General features: G+C 47.5%; 1 protein-coding gene across 1 annotated transcript; it reads right to left on the reverse strand.

The window, feature by feature from the left end:
* Window positions 1–1940: 1940 nt before the first annotated feature.
* LOC135544152 (pecanex-like protein 3) lies at window positions 1941–26584 on the reverse strand. The gene is given in 35 exon segments (XM_064971564.1): window positions 1941–3006; window positions 3689–4071; window positions 4239–4408; window positions 8924–9198; window positions 9885–10115; window positions 10293–10440; window positions 10841–10947; window positions 11075–11305; window positions 11413–11666; window positions 11945–12160; window positions 12262–12320; window positions 14747–14876; window positions 15061–15169; window positions 15336–15513; window positions 15853–15997; window positions 16103–16253; window positions 16393–16485; window positions 16627–16732; window positions 16879–17080; window positions 17186–17296; window positions 17396–17564; window positions 17679–17711; window positions 17903–18056; window positions 18832–18989; window positions 19129–19279; window positions 19368–19425; window positions 19877–20046; window positions 20156–20285; window positions 20738–21830; window positions 21833–22425; window positions 22519–22614; window positions 22751–22790; window positions 23579–23684; window positions 23862–24070; window positions 24674–26584. Coding segments are annotated over 35 exon segments (6753 nt in total). The 5' UTR covers window positions 24827–26584; the 3' UTR covers window positions 1941–2865.

Below are 26584 nucleotides of genomic sequence, written 5' to 3' on the forward strand. Positions count from 1 at the left end.
AGAATGGCTCTGCTTTTCCTAATCCTAGGGTGGACTCATGTTAACATCTGGTTGGTGCCAGCTCCTCCTCAACAATCCCCATGACAGAGTTAGATCCAATGATCTGACAAACAAAGAGACTAGATCTACATTAGCACAGTGCTCGTTCCAAGTCCTTAAGATGTGTTTCAAGATGGTTCTAAGCCTGAATGGAATCACCTTGACTGCAGAGGAGGCTGGTGAGAGGAGCTATAGGACAGGCTCACTGTAATGGCATGAACGGAATGGAGTCAAACATGTGGTTTCCCTGTGTTTGATACGGTCCCATTCCAGCCATTACAATGAGGCTGTCCTCCTATAGCTCCTCCCAGCAGCCTCCACTGCCTCCCATTCCTTCCCAATGGGAGACCATGTGAATGCCCTTTTCCACCTATTAGTTGTCCTTCATCCTGTAAGGACAGATCTAAGAGAAAGTTTAGTAGACAGTTCAGTCTAACTAAAAAGGTGACAAACTACTAAGATGGTTAGGGGGGGGAGGAGCATACAAGGCTTCTAGGTCCAGCTTTACACCCTGGCACAAGGTTATTCCAGATAGCTCTACCATTGATATAAAAGACTTGTCACAACTGGCCAGGGGACAGACATGTGGATTACTGTAGTGCTGTAAGACCCTATAGCTCTGAGGACAGAACAGAGTTGGACAGCCAGCTTGTCTGATATGTGCTCTGGGTAGAGAGAGAAAACCATTGGAGCAGGACTCTACTCAGAAGTACATCAACGCCGTCATTTGACCATTAAAGCAGGGTATGGCAAATGCAGGAGTGGGAGCAAACATTTTAAAGTGACTTCTCAGGAATACTTCCAGTTACATTACACACCTTAGAAGAGAAACCTTAGTGAAACATGTCAAATGATACCAAACGTGTGGCAAAACATTACAATTAAGAGGCAAGTCCAATCTCCACATTTCTGTATCACATCAGCATGTCAAATAGACAAATCCTTTTAACAGTCTTCCAGACATTATCAAGAAATCCAATAAAATATGCCATCTTTGTTTTTCAGTATTTATTTAACTTGGTTTCCAACTAAAACGCTGGAGGTATGTGTAGCACAAACAGTAGTTGTAAGTGTAGTAGTAGTAGTAGCAGGAGGGGCTGTAGTTTAGTAGTAGCTGCCTGGAGCCAAGGAAAGCAGAAGGGCCTCTTGCTGGTGGCTATTCCACACTGAGCCCCTCCCACTGCATAGAGTCCACAGCTGATTGGATCAGGTCAGGGAGGGAGCGTTTGGTCACTAGGGCAACTCAGTGGGCTGGCCTATAGCCACTGAGGAAGTTGTGATTCTTCAAGTAAAGTAAAAAGACATTCCACTCACCCCAAAAATAGTACACAAAAATCTAAAAGGCTTTAGAAAGAAGATTCCCAGTTTAGAATCCTGTGGTCTGAACAATGTCCCTGCCTGGTGAGCATCTCTTCTCTTTTCATTTTCTGTGTCCTGGTCCATCAGCTGTCCAGAGTCATCCCCCACCCCATCTCATTAAACCTCCCCAAATTCAGAACTTTTGTCCAGGCCTGGCAGGACTGTACACTCCACTGGGAAAAAGCACCAAATGTTGGGAAAGGTAGGAGTAGGCGGGAGTCTTATCCCTGAAACAAGCTCTTTGACAGAACACTTGAGATTGTTGATTGTGGTCAAGTGTCTCTAATAAATATCCAAATGAGTATGAAGATGTTTTTACAGGGAGGGTGTTGGATTAGTTTTGGAATGTGTGTGTTATGCTAGTGATGTGGGGAGTTGATATTGACTGGTCATATGGCAGGGGTAAGCAACTAGATTCAGCCACGGACTGATTTTTGTCAGAGAGAATGGCGGAAAATAATTTTAATAATTTGTACTCTGCAAATTGACCAAAACTAAGCCCAAAAAGAGATTGTATTTGAAAATAATAATGTCATACAAAATTACATTGACACTTTATTTGTGAGAATACTTGGGAACAGATTTCCTAAATATTTGTATATTTTTTTGCTGAATTCCTGGTGATTTTACAGTCTTTTGACCCAAAACTCACACACACATATATTATTTATATTGTTGCTCATAAAATGTTTCAAATCTGCCTGTTGCCGACCCCTGTCATATTGTAGCTGTTCAAGTCATTTGATGTGACCCTTGCAGTTTGAGTGGATATCCCCACAGTTGTGAACGTGAACTAGTTCTACAGTGGAGCAGCAGGTTGGTGCAGCATGGATGGGCAGTGTGGGTAAAGAACAAGGCTTGTTATGGTAGTAACTCTGGCTTCACCTGCACATACAGCAACAAGGATATTAGAGTTCCCTGTTCTGAGTCATTATACTGTTGCTGGTAGGTCTCAGGTGAAGGAGAAGACAAACGAACTAAACTAATAAAAACAACAACTAAACATTACATAAGGAAAAACCTCCCTTACAATTGCACTGCCTTTTTGGCCTGCTAGGGTTACCATTGTTACAGAAACTCTTGAGGGAATAGGTCCTATCAAATAGAGATCCTGTCCTAGGAGGGGAGATGGTGGGATGGGGTCGTACATTTAGTTTTGACATGCATCCTTGTGGTGGTTCACTGAGGAGAACAGGAACGTATTTAAACCTCAGATCCATCCGGCATGGCAAAGGCTCGAAAAGAAATGTACTCCAAAACATGTTGAGATGTTGTGATTTGCCATCAGAGACGTAACAGACCTTACAGTCCAGTCTCAGAGCGAGAGAGAAAGAGAGAGAGAGAGAGAGAGGAGCATTGGAATGACTCTGGGAAGCTGGAATAGGTCCGGTCAGGCCCACTGTAGAACTGGCCATGGTGGTGCTATGCTTTGGCTGCAGGGGTTCTCATGGGTTCTCCAGAGCAGACTCAGCCCAGGTGCTCAAGTAAAGGCAGCTCGGTGGACTCCTCCCCGGGCGCGGGGCTGGAGGGCGTGGTTGCAGTGGACTGGGTGACCCCCAGGGGGTCCTGTGTTGGGCTGGCCCCAGGCGGCAGTGCAGGAGGAGTAGACTGAAACACAGATGTAAATATCCGCAACTAATGAAACCTCGGAGTTTCCATCACAACAAACAACCATCATTAAGTTGATTTGAAAGCCATAACATCCTGTTGTAAGAGGTCCTGTCGCTACATTATTTTCATGTTTTTGACAGCATACTCCACCTTCCAACAGACTATATATTGAGTGTACAAAACATAAAGGACACCTTCCTAATATTGAGTTGCCCCCCCCCCCCTTCCCCCTCAGAACAGCCTCAATTCATCAGAGCATGGACTCTGCAAGGTGTCGAAATGTTCCACAGGGATGCTGGCCCATGTTGACCCCAATACTTCCTACAGGTGTGTCAAGTTGGCTAGATATCCTTTGGGTGGTGGACCATCCTTGATACACACGGGAAAGTGTTGAGCATGAAAAACCCAGCAGTCTAGCAGTTCTTGGCACAAACTGGTGCACCTGGCACCTACTACCATATCTCATTGAAAAGGCAAATATTTAGTCTCAATTTCTTCAAGGCTTAAAAATCCTTCTTTAACCTGTCTCCTCCCCTTCATCTACAGTGTTTGAAGTGGATTTAACAACTGACATCAATAAGGGATCATAGCGTTCACCTGGATTCACCTGGTCAAGTTTTGTACACGCAGTGTCTGTTCTACCTTCACTCAACATGTTACACCGTTTCACCATCCTCACCTGTGTCCGTATGAACTGAGAAGCTCCACCGTCACTATCAGCTGCGGCTGGCCCGTTGAAACCCTTCCTGCCGGACATGCTCCACTTCCCATAGAGACCCTCGTAGGGCAGGCCATGTCCCAGTCCTGCCCGCCCGGACCCTCTGTGCCCTCCGTCCAGGAAGCTGCCTGGGCCAGGCAGGGGAGCCATGACCACAGAGCTGCTGAAGGACAGCTGGGAGCTGGACAGGTGCTGACCCAGGAGACCCTGGATGGATGAGGTCCGGTGGAGGGAAGTAACTAGCCCAGCGTCCATCCTGCCCTCTGACTGGCTGAGCAGAGCCAAGGGGAGGGGCTGAGGGTGGTGGGGCCAGGTGGGGGTGGGGCCCACAGGGTTGTCAGTTCCTATGGAGACAAAGCAACTTATTTCATTCACTTCATTCAAAAATATCATTATACAAACATTGCTGTGTTATCAGCATACTGTCAGTATTGATATTGTTATAATAGCTAGCTGCAGCTAAACAGTGGACATCAGAGGTAGTAGAGGTGTGGTGGGGTCCTGGGCTCACCCATGGGGGGGTGGATGAAGGTGAAGTGGGGCTGGGGAAGGCTGGAGACCGGGGTGCTCTGGGTGGTGTGAGCCGATGGGTTGTTGGAGACGAATGTGGAGCCGCCACCGCAGTCAGAGTCCTCAATATTTCCCCCACTGTTACAGCCAGCTCCACAACCCTTCTGTAACCTGCAGGAGAAACACAGGGCTTTGAACAGTCTTATCACACACGGTCAGTGTGTGTTGTATGTGTTAATTCGAAATGACACAACGACAAGGTTCCAGTTGAACAAAGTTTACTATACCATATGAACACCCTCAAAAGGTCGCCATTACACTCTAGGCTAAGTCCATCAACCACCAGACTCCCTGCGCACTGTTGACTGAGTGATAGCCCCGTAATAACAGAAATATTGGGATACTTAAAACATGAACTTAACAGTATGTATAGTGCATTTGGAAAGTATTCAGACCCCTTCATTTTTTCCACATTTTGTTACGTTACAGCCTTATTCTAAAATGGATTAAATGGTTGTGTTTTTCCTCATCAATCTACACACTACCTCAAAATGGCGAAGCAAAAACAGGTTTTTAGACATGTTTGCAAATATAAAACAAAAATCGTAAATATGACACTTAGATAAGCATTCAGACCCATTACTCAGTACTTTGTTGAAGCACCTTTGGCAGCGATTACAGCCTCAAGCGTTCTTGGGTATGAAGCTTGGAACACCTGTATTTGGGGAGTTTCTCCCATTCTTCTCTGCAGATCCTCTCAAACTCTGTCAGGTTGGATGGGGAGCGTCGCTGCACAGCTATTTTCAGGTCTCTCCACAGATGTTCGATTGGGTTCAAGTCCGAGCTCTGGCTGGGACACTCAAGGACATTGAGACTTGTCCCAAAGACACTCCTGCATTGTCTTGGCTGTGTGCTTAGGGTCGTTGTCCTATTGGAAGGTGAACCTTTGCCCCAGTCTGAGGTTCTGAGCGCTCTGGATCAGGTTTCCATCAAGGATCTCTGTACTTTCCTCCGTTAATCTTTGCCATGATTCTGACTAGTCTCCCAGTCCCTGCCGCCAAAAAACATCCCCACAGCATGCCAGGTTTCCTTCAGACGTGATACTTGGCATTCAGGCAAGAGAGTTCAATCTTGGTTTCATCAGACCAGATAATCTTTTTTCTCATGGTCTGAGACTCCTTTAGGCAAACTCCAAGCAGGCTATAATGTGCCCTTTACTGAAGAGTGGTTTCTGTCTGGCCACTCTACCATAAAGGCCGGATTGGTGGTGTTGCAGAGATGGTTGCCCTTCTGGATGGTTCTCCCATCTCAACACAGGAACTCTGGAGCTCTGTCAGAGTGACCATCGGGTTCTTGGTCACCTCCCTGACCAAGGCCCTTCTCCCCCAATTGCCCAGTTTGGCTGGGCTGCCAGATCTAGGAAGAGTCTTGGTGGTTACAATCGTCTTCTATTTAAAAATGATGGAGGCCATTGTGTTTTTGGGGACCTTCAATGCTGCAGAAATGTTATGGTACCCTTCCCCAAATATGTCCCTCGACACAATGCTCTCTTGAAGCTGTACAGCCAATTCCTTCGACCTCATGGCTTGGTTTTTGCTCTGAAATGGACTGGTCTACCGTGGCACCTTTATATATAGACAGTCGTGTGCCTTTCCAAATCATGTCCAATCAATTAAATTTACCACAGGAGGGCTCTAATCAAGTAGTAAAAACATCAAGGATGATCAATGAAAACAGGATGCACCTGAGATCAATTTCGAGTCTCATAGCAAAGGGTCTAAATACTTTCTATTCTTAATAAATTTGCAAAAATGTCTAAAAACCTGTTTTTCACTTTGTCATTATGGGGTATTGTGTGATGATTGATGAGGGAAAACATGCATTTCATCAATTTTAGAATAAGGCAGTAATGTAACAAAATGTGGGAAAACAATCAAGGTGTCTGAATACTTTCCGGATGCTCTGTGTGAGAGAGAACAGTGGCATGTGTGAGATATGTGCAGTTTGCAGGAATACCTAACTCTGTAATATATATATACATACATACACACTGCTCAAAAACATAAAGGGAACAACACAACGTAACTCCAAGTCAATCTCACTTCTGTGAAATCAAACTGTCCACTTAGGAAGCAATACTGATTGACAATAAATTTCACATGCTGTTGTGCAAATGGAATAGACAACAGGTGGAAATTATAGGCAATTAGCAAGACACCTCCAATAAAGGAGTGGTTCTGCAGGTGGTGACCACAGACCACTTCTCAGTTCCTATGCTTCCTGGCTGAGGTTTTGGTCACTTTTGAATGCTGGCGGTGCTTTCACTCTAGTGGTAGCATGAGACGGAGTCTACAACCCACACAAGTGGCTCAGGTAGTGCAGCTCATCCAGGATGGCGCATCAATGCGAGCTGTGGCAAGGAGGTTTGCTGTGTCTGTCAGCGTAGTGTCCAGAGCATGGAGGCGCTACCAGGAGACAGGCCAGTACATCAGGAGATGTGGAGGAGGCCGTAGGAGGGCAACAACCCAGCAGCAGGACCGCTACCTCCGCCTTTGTGCAAGGAGGAGCAGGAGGAGCACTGCCAGAGCCCTGCAAAATGAGCTCCAGCAGGCCACAAATGTGCATGTGTCTGCTCAAACTGTCAGAAACAGACTCCATGAGGGTGATATGAGGGCCCGACGTCCACAGGTGGGGGTTGTGCTTACAGCCCAACACCGTGCAGGACGTTTGGCATTTGCCAGAGAACACCAAGATTGGCAAATTCGCCACTGGCGCCCTTTGCTCTTCACAGATGAAAGCAGGTTCACACTGAGCACGTGACAGACGTGACAGTCTGGAGACGCCGTGGAGAACATTCTACTGCCTGCAACATCCTCCAGCATGACCGGTTTGGTTTGGGGTGGGGTGGCATTTCTTTGGGGGGCCGCACAGCCCCCCACGTGCTCGCCAGAGGTAGCCTGACTGCCATTAGGTACCGAGATGAGATCCTCAGACCCCTTGTGAGACCATATGCTGGTGCGGTTGGCCCTGGGTTCCTCCTAATGCAAGACAATGCTAGACCTCATGTGGCTGGAGTGTGTCAGCAGTTCCTGCAAGAGGAAGGCATTGATGCTATGGACTGGGCCGCCCGTTCCCCAGACCTGAATCCAATTGAGCACATCTGAGACATCATGGCTTCTCCATCCACCAACGCCACATTGCACCACAGACTGTCCAGGAGTTGGCGGATGCTTTAGTCCAGGTCTGGGAGGAGCTCCCTCAGGAGACCATCCGCCACCTCATCAGGAGGTATATACAGTTGAAGTTGGAAGTTTACATACACTTAGGTTGGAGTCATTAAAACTTGTTTTTCAACGACTCCACAAATTTCTTGTTAACAAACTATAGTTTTGGCAAGTCGGTTAGGACATCTACTTTGTGCATGACACTAGTCATTTTTCCAACAATTGTTTACAGACAGATTCACTGCATCACAATTCCAGTGGGACAGATGTTTACATACACTAAGTTGACTGTGCCTTTAAACAGCTTGGAAAATTACAGAAAATTACGTAATGGCTTTAGAAGCTTCTGATAGGCTATTTGACATCATTTGAGTCAATTGGAGGTGTACCCGTGGATGTATTTCAAGGCCTACCTTCAAACTCAGTGCCTCTTTGCTTGACATCATGGGAAAATCAAAAGAAATCAGCCAAGACCTCATAAAAAAAATGTGTAGACCTCCACAAGTCTGGTTCATCCTTGGGAACAATTTCCAAACGCCTGAAGGTACCACGTTCATCTGTACAAACAATAGTACGCAAGTATATACACCATGGGACCATGCAGCCGTCATACCGCTCAGGAAGGAGACGCATTCTGTCTCCTAGAGATGAACGTACTTAGGTGCGAGAAGTGCAAATCAATCCCAGAATAACCGCAAAGGACCTTGTGAAGATGCTAGAGCAAACAGGTACAAAAGTATCGATATCCACAGTAAAACGACTCCTACATCGACATAACCTGAAAGGCCGCTCAGCAAGGAAGAAGCCACTGCTCCAAAACCGGCATAAAAAAAGCCAGACTATGGTTTGCAACTGCACATGGGGACAAAGATCGTACTTTTTGGAGAAATGTCCTCTGGTCTGATGAAACAAAAATAGCACTGTTTCGCTATAATGACCATCATTATGTTTGGAGGAAAAAGTGGGAGGCTTGCAAGCCTAAGAACACCATCCCAACCATGAAGCACGGGGGTGGCAGCATCATGTTGTGGGGGTGCTTTGCTGCAGGAGGGACTGGTGCACTTCACAAAATAGATGGCATCATGAGGGGGGAAAATTATGTGTATATATTGAAGCAACATCTCAAGCCATTAGTCAGGAAGTTAAAGCTTTGTCACAAGTGGGTCTTCCAAATGGACAATGACCCCAAGCATACTTCCAAATTTGTGGCAAAATAGCTTAAGGACAACAAAGTCAAGATATTGGAGTGGCCATCACAAAGCCCTGACCTCAAAAAATTTGTGGGTAGAACTGAAAAAGGAAAGCGAGCAGAGACCTAGAAACCTGACTCAGTTACACCAGCTCTGAGTTTAAATGTATTTGGCTAAGGTGTATGTAAACTTCTGACTTCAACTGTGCATATACATACAGTGTATCTCACAGCCTTAGCATGACTACCGCAGGCTGTGTCGTGTAAGTGTACCTGTCCCAGCTGCTGATGAGCCAGGCGTAGATGTTATGGGGGCTGACAGGCCCCCCCCAGACTGAGCGGAGCTGGGTGTGCCCGCCTGCGAAGGAGGTGGTGAGGGGTGACACGTAGATGGGGTAGCCGATGGGCTGGTCACATGACGAGTTGATCATGTTCCTCAGGGCCTGCTTGGCGTTCTGTATGCTGCCACGCTCTGGGTTCCGGTTCCGCAGGAACACCAGCTCCTGCTGCTGGCCCGCCCACAGCCCACGCACACACTCCCTGTTCACCTGGCAGGACAGTGTGGTTCAGCAGGGGGAGGAGCACAAGAAGTCACAAATATGCAAATAACCTCTTCTACCGCACGGCAAACGGTAACCAAAGCGCCAAGTCTAGGAACAAAAGGCTCCTTAACAGCTTCTACCCCCAAGCCATAAGACTGCTGAACAATTAATCAAATGGACACCAGGACTATTTACATTGACCCCCCCCTGTTTTTACACTGCTGCTTCTCACTGTTTATTATCTATGCATACTCACTTCACCCCTGCCTACATGTACAAATTACCTCAACACCTCCTGTACCACCGCACACTGACTCGGTACTGGTAATCCCTGTATATAGCCTCATTGTTATTTATTTTTTTAAACTTTAGTTTATATAGTAAATATTTTCTTAAAACTGCATTGTTTGTTAAGGGCTTGTTAGTGAGCATTTCACAGTAAGGGTACGCCTTTTGTATTCGGCGCATGTGACAAATACAATTTGATTTGACCCAGAACTGGTGACACACAACTAGAGATAGAAGCAGCGTTAACAATAGAGCACTAGAACATTCCTGGCAAATATCTACTGATATTAATCAATCTCAATGTGATCCATGGTCCTGCTACAGCAATGCCTCCATTGTCCTCCTGGCATTTCAGTGTACACCACTAACAAGCTGTGACTGTGGGAGTCTCTACAGTAGCTGACCTTGATGACCCTGAAGCTGAGGAACCTCTTGTTGAGCATGATGATCTTGTACTCGTCGCTGCCATCGTCCATGACGTGGCGTAGGGCCAGCAGCGAGGGCCTGTTGGCCAGAATTGCGCCGCGCCACACCGGGTCGCCCTCGTGGCTGATCACCATGTTCTCTTCGTTGGCCGTGATGGCGTCGTACAGAACCACGGGGTCCTCGTACTCGTCTGGAGACGTGAAGTGATCCTGTTGGGGGGGGGGGGGCAGAGCGATGAGCTTCGTGTGGGTGATGTATGTCATCATTAAGCTTCTTCGTCTTAGCTCTGTCCACCATAATGTCTCTAAAATCAGTCAATTCTTGACATCGAGGTCATTAAGCTGGTTACTACAGTGTTTGTAATGAGTCATGCCAGTATGTCTAACCTGGTGCAGTTTGAGGGACATGCGCACCCCGGGCGCCACCACCCTGTTCAGCAGGTCCATGTCTGCAAACACCCACTCATCCCTGGGAGAGGTGATGCGGAAGTCCCCCTTGAAGAGGGCGTGGAGGCCGTACAGAAAAGGCTCCAAGCTGAAAGTCAGGGCACAAACAGTCACCTTTGGTATACAGTATCACAGCGGCAGACATACTCCCTCCAGTTAGAGTGCAGACAGAGTGTTTAGTTCTGGGTCTTACCTGGCAGACATACTCCCTCCAGTTAGAGTGCAGACAGAGTGTTTAGTTCTGGGTCTTACCTGGCAGACATACTCCCTCCAGTTAGAGTGCAGACAGAGTGTTTAGTTCTGGGTCTTACCTGGCAGACATACTCCCTCCAGTTAGAGTGCAGACAGAGTGTTTAGTTCTGGGTCTTACCTGGCAGACATACTCCCTCCAGTTAGAGTGCAGACAGAGTGTTTAGTTCTGGGTCTTACCTGGCAGACATACTCCCTCCAGTTAGAGTGCAGACAGAGTGTTTAGTTCTGGGTCTTACCTGGCAGACATACTGTGGGAGGCTGTGCCCAGAGCCCTTCTCCCCAGGACACACAGGCCAAAACACAGGGTGACCAGAGGAGAGTCTCTGTCGCTCTCCTCCACCGGCTACAACAGAAAACACACATGAAGCACGTCGTGTAGTTAGTCTGCTGATGCCACTAACTACATATGGGAAGTAATGGTCAAATCAACATGTCACCTTTTCAACAGTAACATGACAAGGGACACTGACCATCTGGCGTCTGCTGTTACAGTACTGGATCCAGTCCAGGTAGACCACACAGAAGGAGCTGGGGGTGACGCCAGAGGCCCTGTGGTCGTAGTCTTCGTCTATGTTCAGGTTGAAGGTCGGGTCACTGTCCACGTAGGCGGGGCCTAGGCAGGGCCGCAGCGCCTCCTGCACCATCTCATTGGCCAGCCACTCCTCCAGTTTAGGAGATCGACTGACGTAGTAGACAATGCTCTGTGGTAGAGGAAACACGTGTTACAGACCAGGCCACCTACTGTTCAAATAAACTGCTATTGGATCTCATGTTGTAGTTAACTGTAAGATCAGTGTGGATTACACACCTTGACGTAGTAGGTGATGAGGATCTTGCGCAGGTCGAACACCTGCAGCATGGAGGCGGCGTTGTTGTCGCTGATGCTGTAGCCCTCCAGGACGTACTTGGTGGCAGCCACCTCCCAGGCCAGCCAGCGCTGGCCGAACGCTGCGTTGAAAGAGAGCATGTGAGGCAGGTGGCCTGGCTCACAGCAGCAGCAGCCCTCGTCCTCCTCCACCCCCTCGGTGATGGCCTCCACCTCCCGCTGCTGGCAGTAAGTACCTGGGGGAGAGACAGGGAGAGGGGGATGACAGAGAGAGATACAGAGAGATAGGGGGGTGAGAGAGTGATGAGAGATATGAGAGAGACAGGGAGAGAGGGAGATATGAGAGAGACAGGGAGAGACAACAGAATGAAAAATAATAGCATTCAGACAAGTCCAAAACACTATCTCATGTTCAAACCATCAAAGCTTACTACACTGAACTCAGTTCCATAAAATAACCTTCTACCCCAAACCCCTTCCCTCTCCCTCCACCTCCCCCTCACTCCATGCTCACCCCTGAACTCCAGCCCCCTCAGCTGGAAGGTGACCAGGCCGTTGCCAATCTCGATGATGTGCACCAGGGCATTGAGGTAGTCGGAGGCCAGGATGAAGCAGTCTCCTGTGGTGTACTTTCCCCAGCGGCCCAGCAGCAGATCACCACACAGGCTGTGCTGCAGAGAGCGCGTCAGGTGTTCATAGAAGATAGAGTTCAGGTTGTTGTCATCAGCACCTGGAAGAGAGGAGAGGAGACCACAGGCATAAAAACAGAGTCCTTTTAAAGAATGAGGAACTTGCGTTAGATGAGGGAAGGTTGTGGTAGTAGCAGCTGACCTGGGTTGCGGTCCAGCTGGGTGGCCAGTCGAGTGTTGGAGTGATCAACCCGCTTGGTGCTGGAAAGACAAGACATGATGTTAACTGGGTGACAGAGGCTCTAGCAACTCCTATACAGTATTTATTATGGATCCCCATTAGTTGCTGCCAAGGCACTCTTCCTGGGGTCCAGCAAAATTAAGGCAGTCATACATTTTAAAAACATTACAACACATTCATAACAGATTGGATCATTGCTATTCTAACTTCCGCGACGCATATAAGGCCCTGCCCCGCCCTCCTTTCGGAAAAGCTGATCACGACTCCATTTTGTTGATCCCTGCCTACAGACAGAGACTAAAACAAGAAGCTCCCACGCTGAGGTCTGTCCAATGCTGGTCCGACCAATCTGATTCCACACTCCAAGACTGCTTCCATCATGTAGACTGGGATATGTTTCGTATTGCGTCAGACAACAACATTGATGAATACGCTGATTTGGTGTGCGAGTTCATTAGAACGTGCGTTAAAGATGTCGTTCCCATAGCAACGATTAAAACATTCCCAAACCAGAAACCGTGGATTGATGGCAGCATTCGTGTGAAACTGAAAGCGCGAACCACTGCTTTTAAAATTTTATTTGATTTCACATGATATTAAGTGATGCCCTCAGGCCTCTACTCTACCACATATCTATAATACAAAATCCATGTGTACATGTGTGTATAGTGCGTATGTTATTGTGTGTTTGTATGCATGTGTCTATTTTTGTGTTGCTTCACAGTCCCCGCTGCTCCATAAGGTGTATTTTTATCTGTTTTTAAATCAAATTTAACTGCTGGCGTGTGTTACTTGGTGTGGAATAGAGTTCCTTGTAGTCATGGCTCTATGTAGTACTGTGCACCTCCCATAGTCTGTCCTGGGGACAGTAGAGACCTCTGGTGGCATGTATTGTGGGGTATGCATGGGTGTGAGCTGTGTGCCAGTAGTTCAAACAGACAGCTCGGTGCATTCAACACGTTAATACAGCTCACAAATACAAGTAGTGATGAACTCAATCTCACCTCCACTTTGACATGTATATTATTAATGTTAGCTCTCTGTGTACATCCAAGGGCCAGCCATGCTGTTCTGAGCCCATTGAAATGTTCCTAAGTCCTTGTGTCACCTGACCAGATGACTGAACAGTAGTCCAGGCATTACAAAACGAGGGCCTGTAGGACCTGCCTTGTTGATAGTGCTGTTAATAATGCAGAGCAGACTTCTCCCCATCTTAGCTACTGTTGCATCAATATGTTTTAACTATGACCATTTCCAATCCAGTGTTACTCCAAGCAGTTTAGTCCCCTCATCTTGCTCAATTTCCACATTATTAATTACAAGATTTAGTTGAAGTTTAGGGTCTAGTGAATTATTTGCCCCAAATACAATGCTTTTAGTTTTTTAAATGTTTAGGACTAACTTATTCCTTACCAGCCATTCTGAAACTAACTGCAATTTTTTTTATCAAGTGTTGCAGTCATTTCAGTTGCTGTAATAGCTGACGTGTATAGTGTTGAGTCATCCGCATTCATAGACACACTGGCTTTACTCCAGCCAGTGGCAGGTCATTAGTAAAGATTGAAAAAAAGTCAGGAGCCTAGACAGCTGCCCTGGGGAATTCCTGATTCTACCTGGATTTTGTTGGAGAGGCTTCCATTCGACAGATAAATCTTTATCCGCAATATAGCAGGGGGTGTAAAGCCACAACACATACATTTTCCCGGCAACAGATTATGATCAATAATGTCAAAAGCCAAAATGATGTCTAACAGCCGCCACAATCTTTTTTTTCTTCCCATCAGTCATGTCTTAGTGCTGTGCTTGTTGAATGTCCTTCCCTATAAGCGTGCTGAAAGTCTGTTGTCAATTTGTTTACTGTATAATAGCATTGTATAGCAAAAATAGCAAAAGTTTTGGTAACAGGCTGATTGGTCGGCTATTTGAGCCAGTTAAGGGGGCTTTACTATTTTTATGTAGGGGAATAACTTTTGCTTCCCTCCAGGCCTGAGGGCACACACTTTCTATATTAGGCTTAAATTGGAATTATGGCAAATAGTAGTGGCAATATCGTCTGCTATTATCCTCAGTCATTTTCCATTTTTCCAGTTGTCAGACCCCAGTGGCTTGTCATTGTTGATAGACAACAATCCTTTTTTCACCTCTTCCACAATTACTTTACGGAATTCAAAATACAATGCTTGTCTTTCATAATTTGGTCAGATATACTTGGAAGTGTAGTGTCAGCATTTGTTGTACTAGTCATGAGACAGGTGGCGGCTGTGTAAAAGGATAATGAAGTCAGCTAGCTATCACTGCAACAGATGGATATAGACATGGCATTAATCACTTTCATCTGGTTAACATTAACCTCTTAACTGCAAAGAAACCAGCCCATCAACTGCTGGTGTCTGCCTGAAGCTACATCTCTACATCTCCCTGACTCCTGGAAAAGGGAAGAACTCACTTGTAGTCTCTCTCCCAGAACTTGACAGGCCTGGTGTAGGAGGTGACGAACACAGCACTGCCCAGGACAGGGTTGAGGGGGGTGGAGAAGAGAGCAGAGAACACAGCCTGGACAAACAGCATGGCTGAGTCTGAGGAGCAGAGGGGGTTAAGGAGTTCTGACAGACACCACTAACACACAGTGCAGCCAATGGACACAGCATTTACTGTTATTACACACTTTGTTTCACTGGCAAATGAGCAAGTGGTAGCGCAGAAAGACGACATCCTTGTTAAGTTCAAACAGTTTTCTACAGTGCCGGGGTAAAGGGATACGGGGCACAGCGAAGGGCTGGGCGAAGGCGTGGAAGGCGGAGCCCCAGGTGATCTGCCAGGGAGCGATGTAGGTGAGAACAAAACGCAGCTTGTAGAGCAGGTCCCAGAGCTATCAAGAGAAACCACACAATCCAATGTCAGCAATCAAGCACAGCCAGAAATCAGTGCATTACAACTAAACACAGTTCGGTATGTGCAGATGCTTTCGTCTGGTTGAATGTGTGCTAAAACAAAGTCCCAGGGAGGAGTACGTGGAGCTAGGCGGTGGCAGGTACCTTGCTGAAGAGGATAGACATGAGGTAATAGTCGAGCAGGAAGGTCTCTGAGAAGTGTGGGTAGTCGAAGAGGAAGAAGAGGGCGGTGAAGCACAGCGTGACGTACTGCAGGGACGGGGCGCAGAACGACAAGCGCAGCAGCTTCATCCCCGCCAGAGAGATGAACAGAGCACGGCCACTGGAGGAGGAGGGGACAGGTAGTGAGAAGGGAAGGGAGAGAGAGAGAGGGGAAGGGAGAGAGAGAGAGGGGAAGGGAGAGAGAGGGGAAGGGAGAGAGAGAGGGGAAGGGAGAGAGAGAGGGGAAGGGAGAGAGAGGGGAAGGGAGAGAGAGAGGGGAAGGGAGAGAGAGGGAAGGGAAGGGAGAGAGAGAGGGGAAGGGAGACATTAAAATACATATGATGCAAATACAAAGCGTGTTCTCATTGAACTCTGATTAGACGGATGAATGGGATGAGATTCAGAAGAGGAGGGTGTATGTATGTTGAGGAGGTTGGTAGGGGATGTCTGGGTTGCTTACTAGATGTCCAGTTTCATTGGGTTCTGGCTGACAAGCTGGGCTTCTGTAGTGAGGGAGTTGAGCACCACCGCCGGGTAGATTAAATACTTCTCCAAACACTGCAACCACGCATACAGCTTCTCAAACCACATCAGCTGGGCGGCATCTGGGAGGAACAGGGCACAGCAAAAAATCTATGACAAACCCGAGGCCTTGACACAATTCTTACGGATGTGTGAGTGAGTTTAGAGGTGGGTGGGTTACTACTCACCGCGGACCTCAAACTGGCTGTACTCTCGAGAACGGAGGACAGGGTGGGCCAGGCAGAACCAGGGCAGCTGCTTGCGGAGCTGAGGCAGCAGGTAGTGTGTGAGGAAGCCCACCCCCCCGGCCACCATGTACAGGACGTAACTTAGAGCAGGCTGGAGGGGAGATGAGGAACAGGAGGTCTCAGAGATCACACACTCACACTGCAGAGTGCCATAACCAATCAGAAGGACTCCCTCTATACATTGAAACATCCCATTTCTTCCATATCCGGTCGACCAGGTGTTGACTGACCTGCAGAGCGATGAAGACAGTGCTGGCACTGATGGCAAACGTGATGACAGCCATGAGGGGACACATGACAAGGTCAGAGTGGAACATCTCTTTCTGTAAAACACAGAGAGACGGGCTTTAAAACCTCAGAACACCAACAGCAGGGAGGGATGTCTTGGTATGCATCCCAAATGGACCTTGGTCAATATTAGTGCACTATATAGTGAATATGGAGCCATTTGGGACGCATCTTACCACAGAGTTGTGTAGTTTCTCAGGCAGGGGGTCTTTGATCTCCAGAGGAGGCTCCTCAGGGGTCCGACCCAGCAGCTCAGGAAAGAACTTGGAGCGGACCAGAGACCTAGAGCAAAACACATACAGGGAGATGTTGAACATGAGAGAAGAGGGATGGAGAGGTTGTTCAAATGACAGCTAGGATCTGGGAATGTTATCTACATGTACGACAAGGTACCACTAGGTATATACAGGTAGTAGAGGTACACAGACCACAGGATGATGGGGTCGCTGCTTTGGCGGCTCAGGTGGTAGGAGAAGGCCAGGAGCAGACCACAGAACACAGAGAACACTACTGGCACATGGGGATGTTCCCAGGGAGCAATGATAGCACCAAGACAGAACCCATAGAGCAGCGCGGTCACCAACACACTGCGTAACAGGCTGTACAGGGACGACAGGGGGCTGGTGGTGGCTGTGGAGAGGAACACACACACCAAGGTCAACAGGCATCACTCAACAAATGACAGTATGTTGTGTGTAACTGTGAATTACAGCGAATGTTATGGACCCGTCTTACCCGTTCCCCCAAAAATGTGCATGTCGACCTGCTCCAGAAGACACATGAGGAAGGTGTTGACCTGAGGTACAAGCCCAAACAGGAAAATGATGGGGAAGCACAAGGTGAACACTGGGGGGAAAGAAAGAGATGGAGAACGTTGTGAGTGGGTCTGTTGGTCATAATACATCTGCCAAAGCGCACAGCTAGAAGAGTCTAACTCGGACTGACCTATGAGCACGTCCCTGGCACAGAGCAGGAAGTGAGCGGAGAAGGTGACGCCGTAGAGGGAGAAGGGCTGCAGTTGCCCCGAGCGCCCAGCAAGGTCGAACACCCAGACGTGAGCACAGCACAGGCAGAAGTAGACGGGCCGACTGTACACGATGACCCAGTTATGGCCCTGATGGGTTAGACCAGACAGTCATCAGGTTGTGCCATCAAAACAAGAATCAACAATGGAACGGTTACAAACTGGATAATGACCAAGACAGATGTTTGGATGACATCTACCTACATGCATTGGGGAGGCTGCATCTGGTTGAACACTCTGAGGAAGGAGACCAAAGTGTCAGTTCAGACACTAACACATTACTTCACTTCAAGTTAACGCTGGTCTATAACAGTTTTAACAACTAAAATGCATCGGCAGTTGATGAATAGGACCAGATACCTGTATTAATAAAAAAAGGGAATAGGAATTGAATAGGGACTTGATTCCTTACGACTTGTGTTGCGTACCTTTAGTAGTGAGTACTGACAGCTGGCGATGACCAGGCAGAACTGGAACACCCAAATGTCCCTGAAGAAACCCTGCAAGAGGAGCAGGAACCCCAGGAAGGCCACCATGCTGGCCAGCACCACCGCAAACACATTCTCCCCCACACCACGGTTCCTACAGGTGACACACATTGGAAGATACAGTAGTCATTTATACTGTTTAGGGTTGGAAAATTCCAGTAACTTTACCAATTTCCGAAGTTTTGAAAACTTAACAATGTCTCTCCACAGTATAGACCTCTAACGTAACTATGGCTTTCTCCTCAATAACGATGACAAACATTGATTTTACCACGGAGATAAACTAGCTAGCTGCTGTGCCTCATTGGATGACACTACCACTGAGATAAACTAGCTAGCTGCTGTGCCTCATTGGATGACACTACCACTGAGATAAACTAGCTAGCTGCTGTGCCTCATTGGATGACACTACCACGGAGATAAACTAGCTAGCTGCTGAGCCTCATTGGATGACACTACCACGGAGATAAACTAGCTAGCTGCTGTGCCTCATTGGATGACACTACTACTGAGATAAACTAGCTAGCTGCTGTGCCTCATTGGATGACACTACCACTGAGATAAACTAGCTAGCTGCTGTGCCTCATTGGATGACACTACCACGGAGATAAACTAGCTCGCTGCTAAGCCTCATTGGATGACACTACCACGGAGATAAACTAGCTAGCTGCTGTGCCTCATTGGATGACACTACCACTGAGATAAACTAGCTAGCTGCTGTGCCTCATTGGATAACACAACCACTGAGATAAACTAGCTAGCTGCTGTGCCTCATTGGATGACACTACCACTGAGATAAACTAGCTAGCTGCTGTGCCTCATTGGATGACACTACTACTGAGATAAACTAGCTAGCTGCTGTGCCTCACCTGTCCAGTAGTGCCAGCAGGGCCAGACGGTCATAACGCACCCTCAGCCACTTGCCTGGCAGCACCCAGAAGCGGTAGTAGTGTTTGGACTTGGCCTTCTCTTCGATCATCAGCGTGTTCTCCTGGGACTCATGCAGAGATTCATGGTCCAGGTCAAACTAGACACAGGGGCAGGGGTTTGAGACAAATATCAAGAATATTCTACAAAAACCAAAGCCATATACAAGAAATGTCCAGCGGGTTGATTTGTCAAAAATACATGATACGCTGCTGAAACAAATTCTAACGGTGTCTCACCTCTGGCATATCTGACATCTCCAGGGGCACCCTGCGCACCTGCATGCCCTGCAGAACCACAGGCCTGGGCTGGAGCACTGTGAGCACCGGTGCCCCATCCTGGACATCATTGGAGGTGAAACTGGAGGACTGGGACTGTCTTTCCCGCTCCCTAAGAGGAGAAAAAGAGGGAGGGGCTAAGACATATCAACATCACTTTCAAACAAAGAGTCTGAGGCTCATCAGAGAGAGACACTTACACCACTGGGTCCTCATAACCGCCTCCTGCAGGTCCAAACGTGTACGATCTCTTCACTCCTGAAAAAACAAACAGCAATGAATGGAGAGCATTCACTACAGTGTAAACTGGTGCAGAATCACCCCCGAAGGATCTAACTCTTCCCTTCCCTAAAGCTAGCCCCAGTCTAACATCAACACACACTCACCACCCTCGTCATAGAAGTAGTGTCTGACATCACCACACACTCACCACTCTCGTCATAGTAGTGTCTAACATCACAACACTCACCACCCTCATCATAGTAGTGTCTGACATCAACACCCTCATCATAGTAGTGTCTAACATCACCACCCTCATCATTGTAATTTCTAACATCACCACCCTCGTCATAGTAGTGTAACATCACAACTCACCACCCTCATAGAAGTAGTGTCTGACATCAACACTCACCACCCTCGTAATAGTAGTGTCTAGCATCACAACACTCACCACCCTCGTAATAGTAGTGTCTAACATCACAACACTCACCACCCTCGTCATAGAAGTAGTGCACAGCCCCCTCTGTGGTGTCGTCGAAGGTAGAGGCCTCGTGGACCCCAGCGCGGGGCAGCAGTAGTGAGGTGGCGAACTGTAAGGCAGATGGCAGGTTCCGGGTGCGTGAGTGTGAGGAGGTACGGGCACGCTGGAGGTCCTGGAGACTACAGGAAGACACAGGGGATGGCCTTTATGTAGCATGGACATACAGAAGTGATTGGCATAAGGGACATGGCTAGAGCGGATGGTGTGGAAGTGTTACACTAGACCAACCTGGGTGGGGAGCCCATGGTAGAGGGGGGTGGTGTGGGGTTGCTCCCCGCGTTGTGTCGCCTGCGGATGGCCTGGGTCCTCTTCACACTGCTCACTGAGTCCCGCTTGCCCCCCTCCTCTGGGGCCAGGGCTGAGGCAGCAGATACTCACATTAGTACCAGGATGTACATTTCAGTTGTAGAGTTCTAGAAATACCAACCTGGCCCTTATTAATCTAGTAAATACAGCAAACAATCAATCTTTCAATGACACTTGAGTCATTTAGCTGACGCTCTTATCCAGAGCAACTTAGTTAGTGCATTCATCTTCAGACCGTTAGGTGAGACAAACACATATCACAGTCGTAGTAAGTACATTTCTCAATAAGGTAGTTATCAGCAAAGCCAGTGCTAGTAGGTAAATTAGTGGTGTTATTTGTTCATCTTTCTTTCCATCTTGAATGGGACTATCAGAGCAGGAGTGCTAATCTAGAATCAGTTTGGCCTTTTAGATTATAACGAAAGGACACGGGGGGACCTCTTCCTAGACTAGCACACTTTATGAATACAGGGCCAAAGTTAGCGTGAATAGTATGTGTCTCACCTCCACCCACAGCTCCCTCCTCCACCAGTTCCCCGGCCCTCCAGCCCGTCTGGTTGCCAGCCCAGGAGCCTCCCAGAGAGTCCAGGCGATGGTGGTGAGTTCCAGGGAAGCCGTCTGTGTGGCTGGTCCGGGCCTCCAGGTCTGACTTGGAGATGGTGAGGGGTCGTGGGGCGGTGGTGGTCAGCATGGTGGAGGGCAGGACCACAGTGTTAGTGTGGCCCCCACCGGCCTCGTCCATACTGAGCACCCTGGCATGAGTCTTAGCACTAGCCGTGCTGGCTGACCTCTGTGGCCTCTGGGAGAGAATGGGGCCAGACGTCTCGGTCAACATTCCTTCCCTGGGGATGGGCAGCTGGGTGGAGGGGGGCGGGTTCGTAATGCCAGTGTTAGTGAGTTCGGGGGAGTAGCATGAGGTAGAGGAGCTGGAATCATCATCGTCAGAGCTGTAGTGTCTCTGGGAGCCCACACTGGAGCCATCATCCTCGTCACTGGAGTCCTCAAACAGGCTCTCGCTATAGGTCTTAGCCCCCAGCCGACTGCGCACTGGGATGTAGTCTCTGTGCTGTCCGTGGTGCCTCCTGTAGGAGCCACAGTCAAAGCTGCTGCTTCCCCCTCCACTTCGCTTGCGAGGGGCTTTCCTGCAGCCAGGCTGGTGGCCAACACAACCACCACCGGTCCGCAGCAGCTTCAAGTCTTTGGGGCGCACCACCTGCTGGGCCTGCAGAAAGGGCTGCTTAGAGGGCAGGAAGGGGATAGAGGAGAGAGGATGATCAGGTTCAGAAGACACTAGATCCAGGGCCAGCCCTGATGGTAACGTGTTAACCTGCCGCGGAGGGGGGAGGGGGGGGACAGGGACCGTCCTGTCCAGATCACATGCCTCCGAGTGCCCACTACTGGAGGGAGACAAGTCCTGAAGGGAGGGGGGCTGTGTAATATCTGAGGGGACAGGTGGCAAATCTTCCCCTTCCACTATTGTCTTATCAAGCCCCTGGCCCAGAGAGAGCTCTTTGGAGGGGGAGCGCAGTAGTTCGCTGTCCGACAGATCATCAGTATCACTGCCCCCTGCAGTACAGGCTCCTCTGCTGGCTCTAGGGTACTGGTGCCCAGGGCTGAGGCAGAGATTGGCGCCCTGGAGTCTATGTTATGTGGCAGGCTGAGTGAAGGGCTCTCCAGCTGGGTGGAGTCAGTCTTCTCACTGCGGTAGCTGCTGACTGTGCTGAGGGTCTCACGGTCTGTGGTCACTCCGCCCCCGCTGAAGCAGCTGTCTGTGGAGCCGGCAGTCATGGCCACCCCACTGCGGCTGCCTGGGTGCTCTGTTCCCGGGGCGAAGGCCACAGGGTCAAGGCCCAGCCCAAGCAGGTTCTCACTTAGCTCCTCCCTCAGACTGCTCTTTATGAGAGGGCTGATGGGAGCATCCCCCAGGCTCTCTGACTCAGCAGAGGGGCCCAAGGGGGAGTAGGGCTCCTCAGGACTCTGCTGGGACAGCTGCTCCAGCATGCCCTTAATCTCCTCCAATTGGCCCTTCTCTCCTCCGTCTTCCTGACTGGAGGGGGATGGGGGGATGGAGATGCCCATCCCAGGTTGGAAGCTACCAAATCCCCCTGCTATCCCTGTTCCCACTCCCCTTAGATCAGGGAACTCTCCCCCTACAGCAGCAGCCAAGCAGGACGGGACCATGTTGGCAACATCTGTAAGTGAAAGCCCAAACTTAGTACACACATGCCAAAGAAAAGACCAACATGGACAAAATATGAGATGTCTATTTGCAGTGTAATGCTTACGGATGGGGTCCTGGGAGCTGTGGTAGAAGATGTCTCGGTGAGCTGACGTGACAATCAAGTTGTTGCTGCATTGCTCTCGCATCAGATCCTTGATATCTGAGAAGAAAAGAAGCAGTCCCTGAATTAGACTGCTAACCATGTTATACAAAAAAAATGATCATCCGCCAGTCAGATCAGCTTTACCCAACCACAACAGTGAGGTTAGAGTGGGGTTAGATTAGATGTACTATACCCTTGGAGCCTCTACTGTCATCAAGCTGGGGCAAAAACTCCTGAGGAAACAAACATTTGTTAGATACAGAATGAATATCATAGAAACATAAATAATTTGCATGGTGAATACGGGGGTTCTAAGCTAACATATGCTATTATTTTAAGATGGTCATACCAAGGATCATTTAGCTAATTGATTTTGAATTTCAAGACCCCTTAAGGTATAAAAAAATATATAATGTATACAAATATTGGATGAAACACTACATTTGGCATTACTGCTATTTGCCAATAGAAATGCATTGAATAACAGATTCACAGCACGGACCAACAGATTGTCCAGAAATAAATCAAAAGGAAGTTTGTTCTGAAGTGTCTGTCCTATATCTGAGAGAAATAAGAAAGATCAGGATACATTTTTTTTGTTATACATGCATTTATCCTTTATTTAGGCAATATATTATCTCCATATACACTTCCATAAAACATGTTTGCTGGTACCAGGGACCTTCAGACGAGTCTTGTGAGTGCCAGAGCAAAATCGTGTTTGTCCACAGAGGGGTCATATTAGTGTGTAGGCCAAACAGTTTGGACGCTACATTTCAGGATATCTCATGGTCTGACAAACACCGCTCGAGCTCTGACACCTTTCACCGCAGGTGCAGAAGGGCGATACCAGCGTATTGAGACACAGCCCACGCAAACAAACATATATTCACTAGCTTAAACAGACCGATTTTGATGGGGATTTTTTGTTTTGTTAATTTGATGTCCACGGGGCGCAGAAATCGTAGGGTAATGGTTAAGAGAGAGTACGTTTGTGTAAGTCATGCAAGTCAGTTCTCACCGACACCTGGTTGAGTCCAAACAGAGAGTGCTGGGAGCTGCAGCGAACTGGAGGTGTTGAGTTGACCTTTCTGAACACAGTCATCTCCACACCAACATTGCTGTCCCTGAGAGGGGAGCATACGTACCAGAATGAAAAAACATAAGACTCAAAATCTGTCCACAATCATGTGAAATAATAGCCCTCAAAGCATCAACACAAATGAGCCTCTTCACTCGGATGTACATAGAATAACATTGTTTTTTTAAACAAAGTTTAAGGATATGGAAATCTCCGTCAGTACCTATGCTGGTTCCCATCGTGGCCCCCTGACCCATCATCCCCCTCTTCTAGCCGTGGGGCGTTGGTTATGTGCGAGACCTGCCTCTTCTCCACCATCTCCCCCAGGTCGAACATGGCATGGAGGTGGAAGTTCACTGCCTTTATGGCTGTGAAGAAGGCTGCCACCACAGCACAGTAAACAGCTGCCACAACCAGGCTGGGGGGGAGAGACTGGACAGGATGACCAGAGGGGACAAGAAAGAGTGAGTCCAGAGATAGGAATATTAAGTAGGCTTGCCCTTGATATGGGTACAGAAACAACACCCTGTCCTCAATACCAGTAAAAGAACCATAACACAAGCACTTCCCCTAGATGGGCAAGCACATGGGAATATTGGACATATTACAGACCAGGAAGGACCACTTCAAAGATTACAGACACGACAGCTTGAGGACATAACAGGCCTGGTTTCCAGGCAGCACTCTTCACTAGAGCAAATACTAATGTGTAGCAAATACTAATACTACTAGCAAACATTAAGGTAAAGAGAAGCAACATCAAGTGTGGAAGAAAATATGCTTTTGAATTAATGTTGAGGGGAAAACGGTACTCTCCTACTCTGTTCCACTTTGTTACCAACATGGTTCTGCTCCTCCGTTCTATGATAAAACCAGTTCTCATTTGATCTTAATAATGGCTGTCTGATATACATTTATTAGTGCAGTATGTAAAGTGCCTGACTAACTTGACATCCAGTTTAAAGAGAATTCCTAGAAAACAGGAATTCTTCCATCTTTAGAAATAACCAAATTGTCACATCCATGAATCCTCACCATGTATAGCAGGAAAGGGAAGGCCAGGAGAAAGATCCAGAGGTACAGGTGGAAGCAGTTGGAGAATGTGCTCTGGTGGGGGTCCACATACCAGCCTCCTGTGATTGAAGCCCACACCCCCTGCCGCAGTATCTGAAGAGCTTGGGAACCCATCGTCCCCTTAAGAGCAGCCAACCCAGGGTTGCAAGGCTTCCTCTAAGGCTGGAGCTCCTAATGGCACAGTTGTAGCCACCCTGTTACGTGTCTACAAGGGCACTTCCATTGAGGATAACAAGTTAATAACACAGTTCTCTTCACTTTCTGGTTTATAATCCTTAGTGTATCTCAAGGGAGTCCGTGCATGATCTTTTTCAGGGATGTGCTGCTTTGCGTTGCAGCTCTTGCAAAAAAGTAATCCCTGCGTTGTTATCTGGAGATCTGGACATTTTGGCACACTGGTGGTGACCCACTGACTAAATAACAACATTCATTTGGAAGAAAAATCACAACTGATTTGGTTGGTTTCTTCCCACATTTCAAGTTGCACTTCACTAAATTTAAAGTGGTTTCTGATAACATCATTTAAAGCAAGACGCTGTAGTACACCTGTCTAACGTCACAGAGAATCTTAATAATGCTCCTCATCTCCTACTCACTTGGAACTGTGTTAGACTGTTCCAACCTCAGTGGCCAAGTGTAAATTCTTCAGATATGTATTGGGAGTGCTCAACCTCTGCATCTTTATGCATCCTGATATGCATTTTCAAAATAAACATCTGCAAAAATAATCCATAGATATGTATACTAGCAACTAACATAATCTGTCTGAATATGCCAATGCAGAAAGCTAGTTACCAATTAGTTAGGTCTATTAACTTGTTATAAACCAGCTAAGTTCGATAGGAATCCTGTTTTTCATGAATCCCTCTGTATAGTTTCAAGGCCAACCCTACTTCAACTATCCTGTCACCTAGTTAGTGATTGATAGACAATCTAACGTAACGTTACTGTTTTCTACAGTTAGCTGGCTGGCTAGGTCATGCTAGCTAGCAGTTGTCTACATGTTATTCTAGCTAGCCATCACAATTTCCATCAGACGTTATTTGCCAACCAATGCACTTCACCAGCAGACACAAATTAGAAAACTAACGTTACTTATCTAGCTGATTTGTCAACAGAAAAACTTGTCAGTTTGTATCTTATAAATCTACGTTAGTTAACTAGCTATAGCTATTTGGCTATCTGCGAACCATTGCTACTTAACCAATTTAACGTTAGCTAGCTACTTAACGTTATGCTTACAAAACAAGACACACGTGTAATTTCGAGATAAAACTTATAAACCCCAAATAATGTGTTGGATTAAACGAAATCGCTGACAGTTTTGGTAGCAATCGCATCAAGAAAGATCACCACTAACGTTACGAACAGAAACGGGCTACTAGTACTTCCGTTTACAAACAGGAACGCTCGATTAGCATGCCAGCTAGGCCACATAAATATAGAACAGCCAACGCCATCTATCAGAATTGGGACGGAGTGTGGCTAGATAGCAAAAGCTAAAAAAAGTTGGTAAGATATCGTGATCGCTATATTAAATTGTTTGTAAACTATTCTAAATCACTGCTGCCCAGATTTGCCTCTTCTCTTCAGTGATGAGTAGTTCTGTATACGTTCGCTAAAGAATCTATGCTTTTTCATTTTTCCCACCGCGGGCTGATAGCTTACCACAGTTGGCTAACAATATTGTTTTTCAGATGATTATGGTCTTTCTTCTTTTGAAAGACACAGTTAATATATATTTGTTGGTTACGAGAAACGGGCAGTTGGTACATATTTGCGTCATTTCCCTTATCATGTGTCCACTGGTTAGCTTGCTTAAAAAAATTATCCTCCTCGTTTGCGCGACTGTTACAATCACTCGCTTATCCA

This window comes from Oncorhynchus masou, chromosome 8, assembly GCF_036934945.1.
Source record: "Oncorhynchus masou masou isolate Uvic2021 chromosome 8, UVic_Omas_1.1, whole genome shotgun sequence".
Lineage (NCBI taxonomy): Eukaryota > Metazoa > Chordata > Actinopteri > Salmoniformes > Salmonidae > Oncorhynchus > Oncorhynchus masou.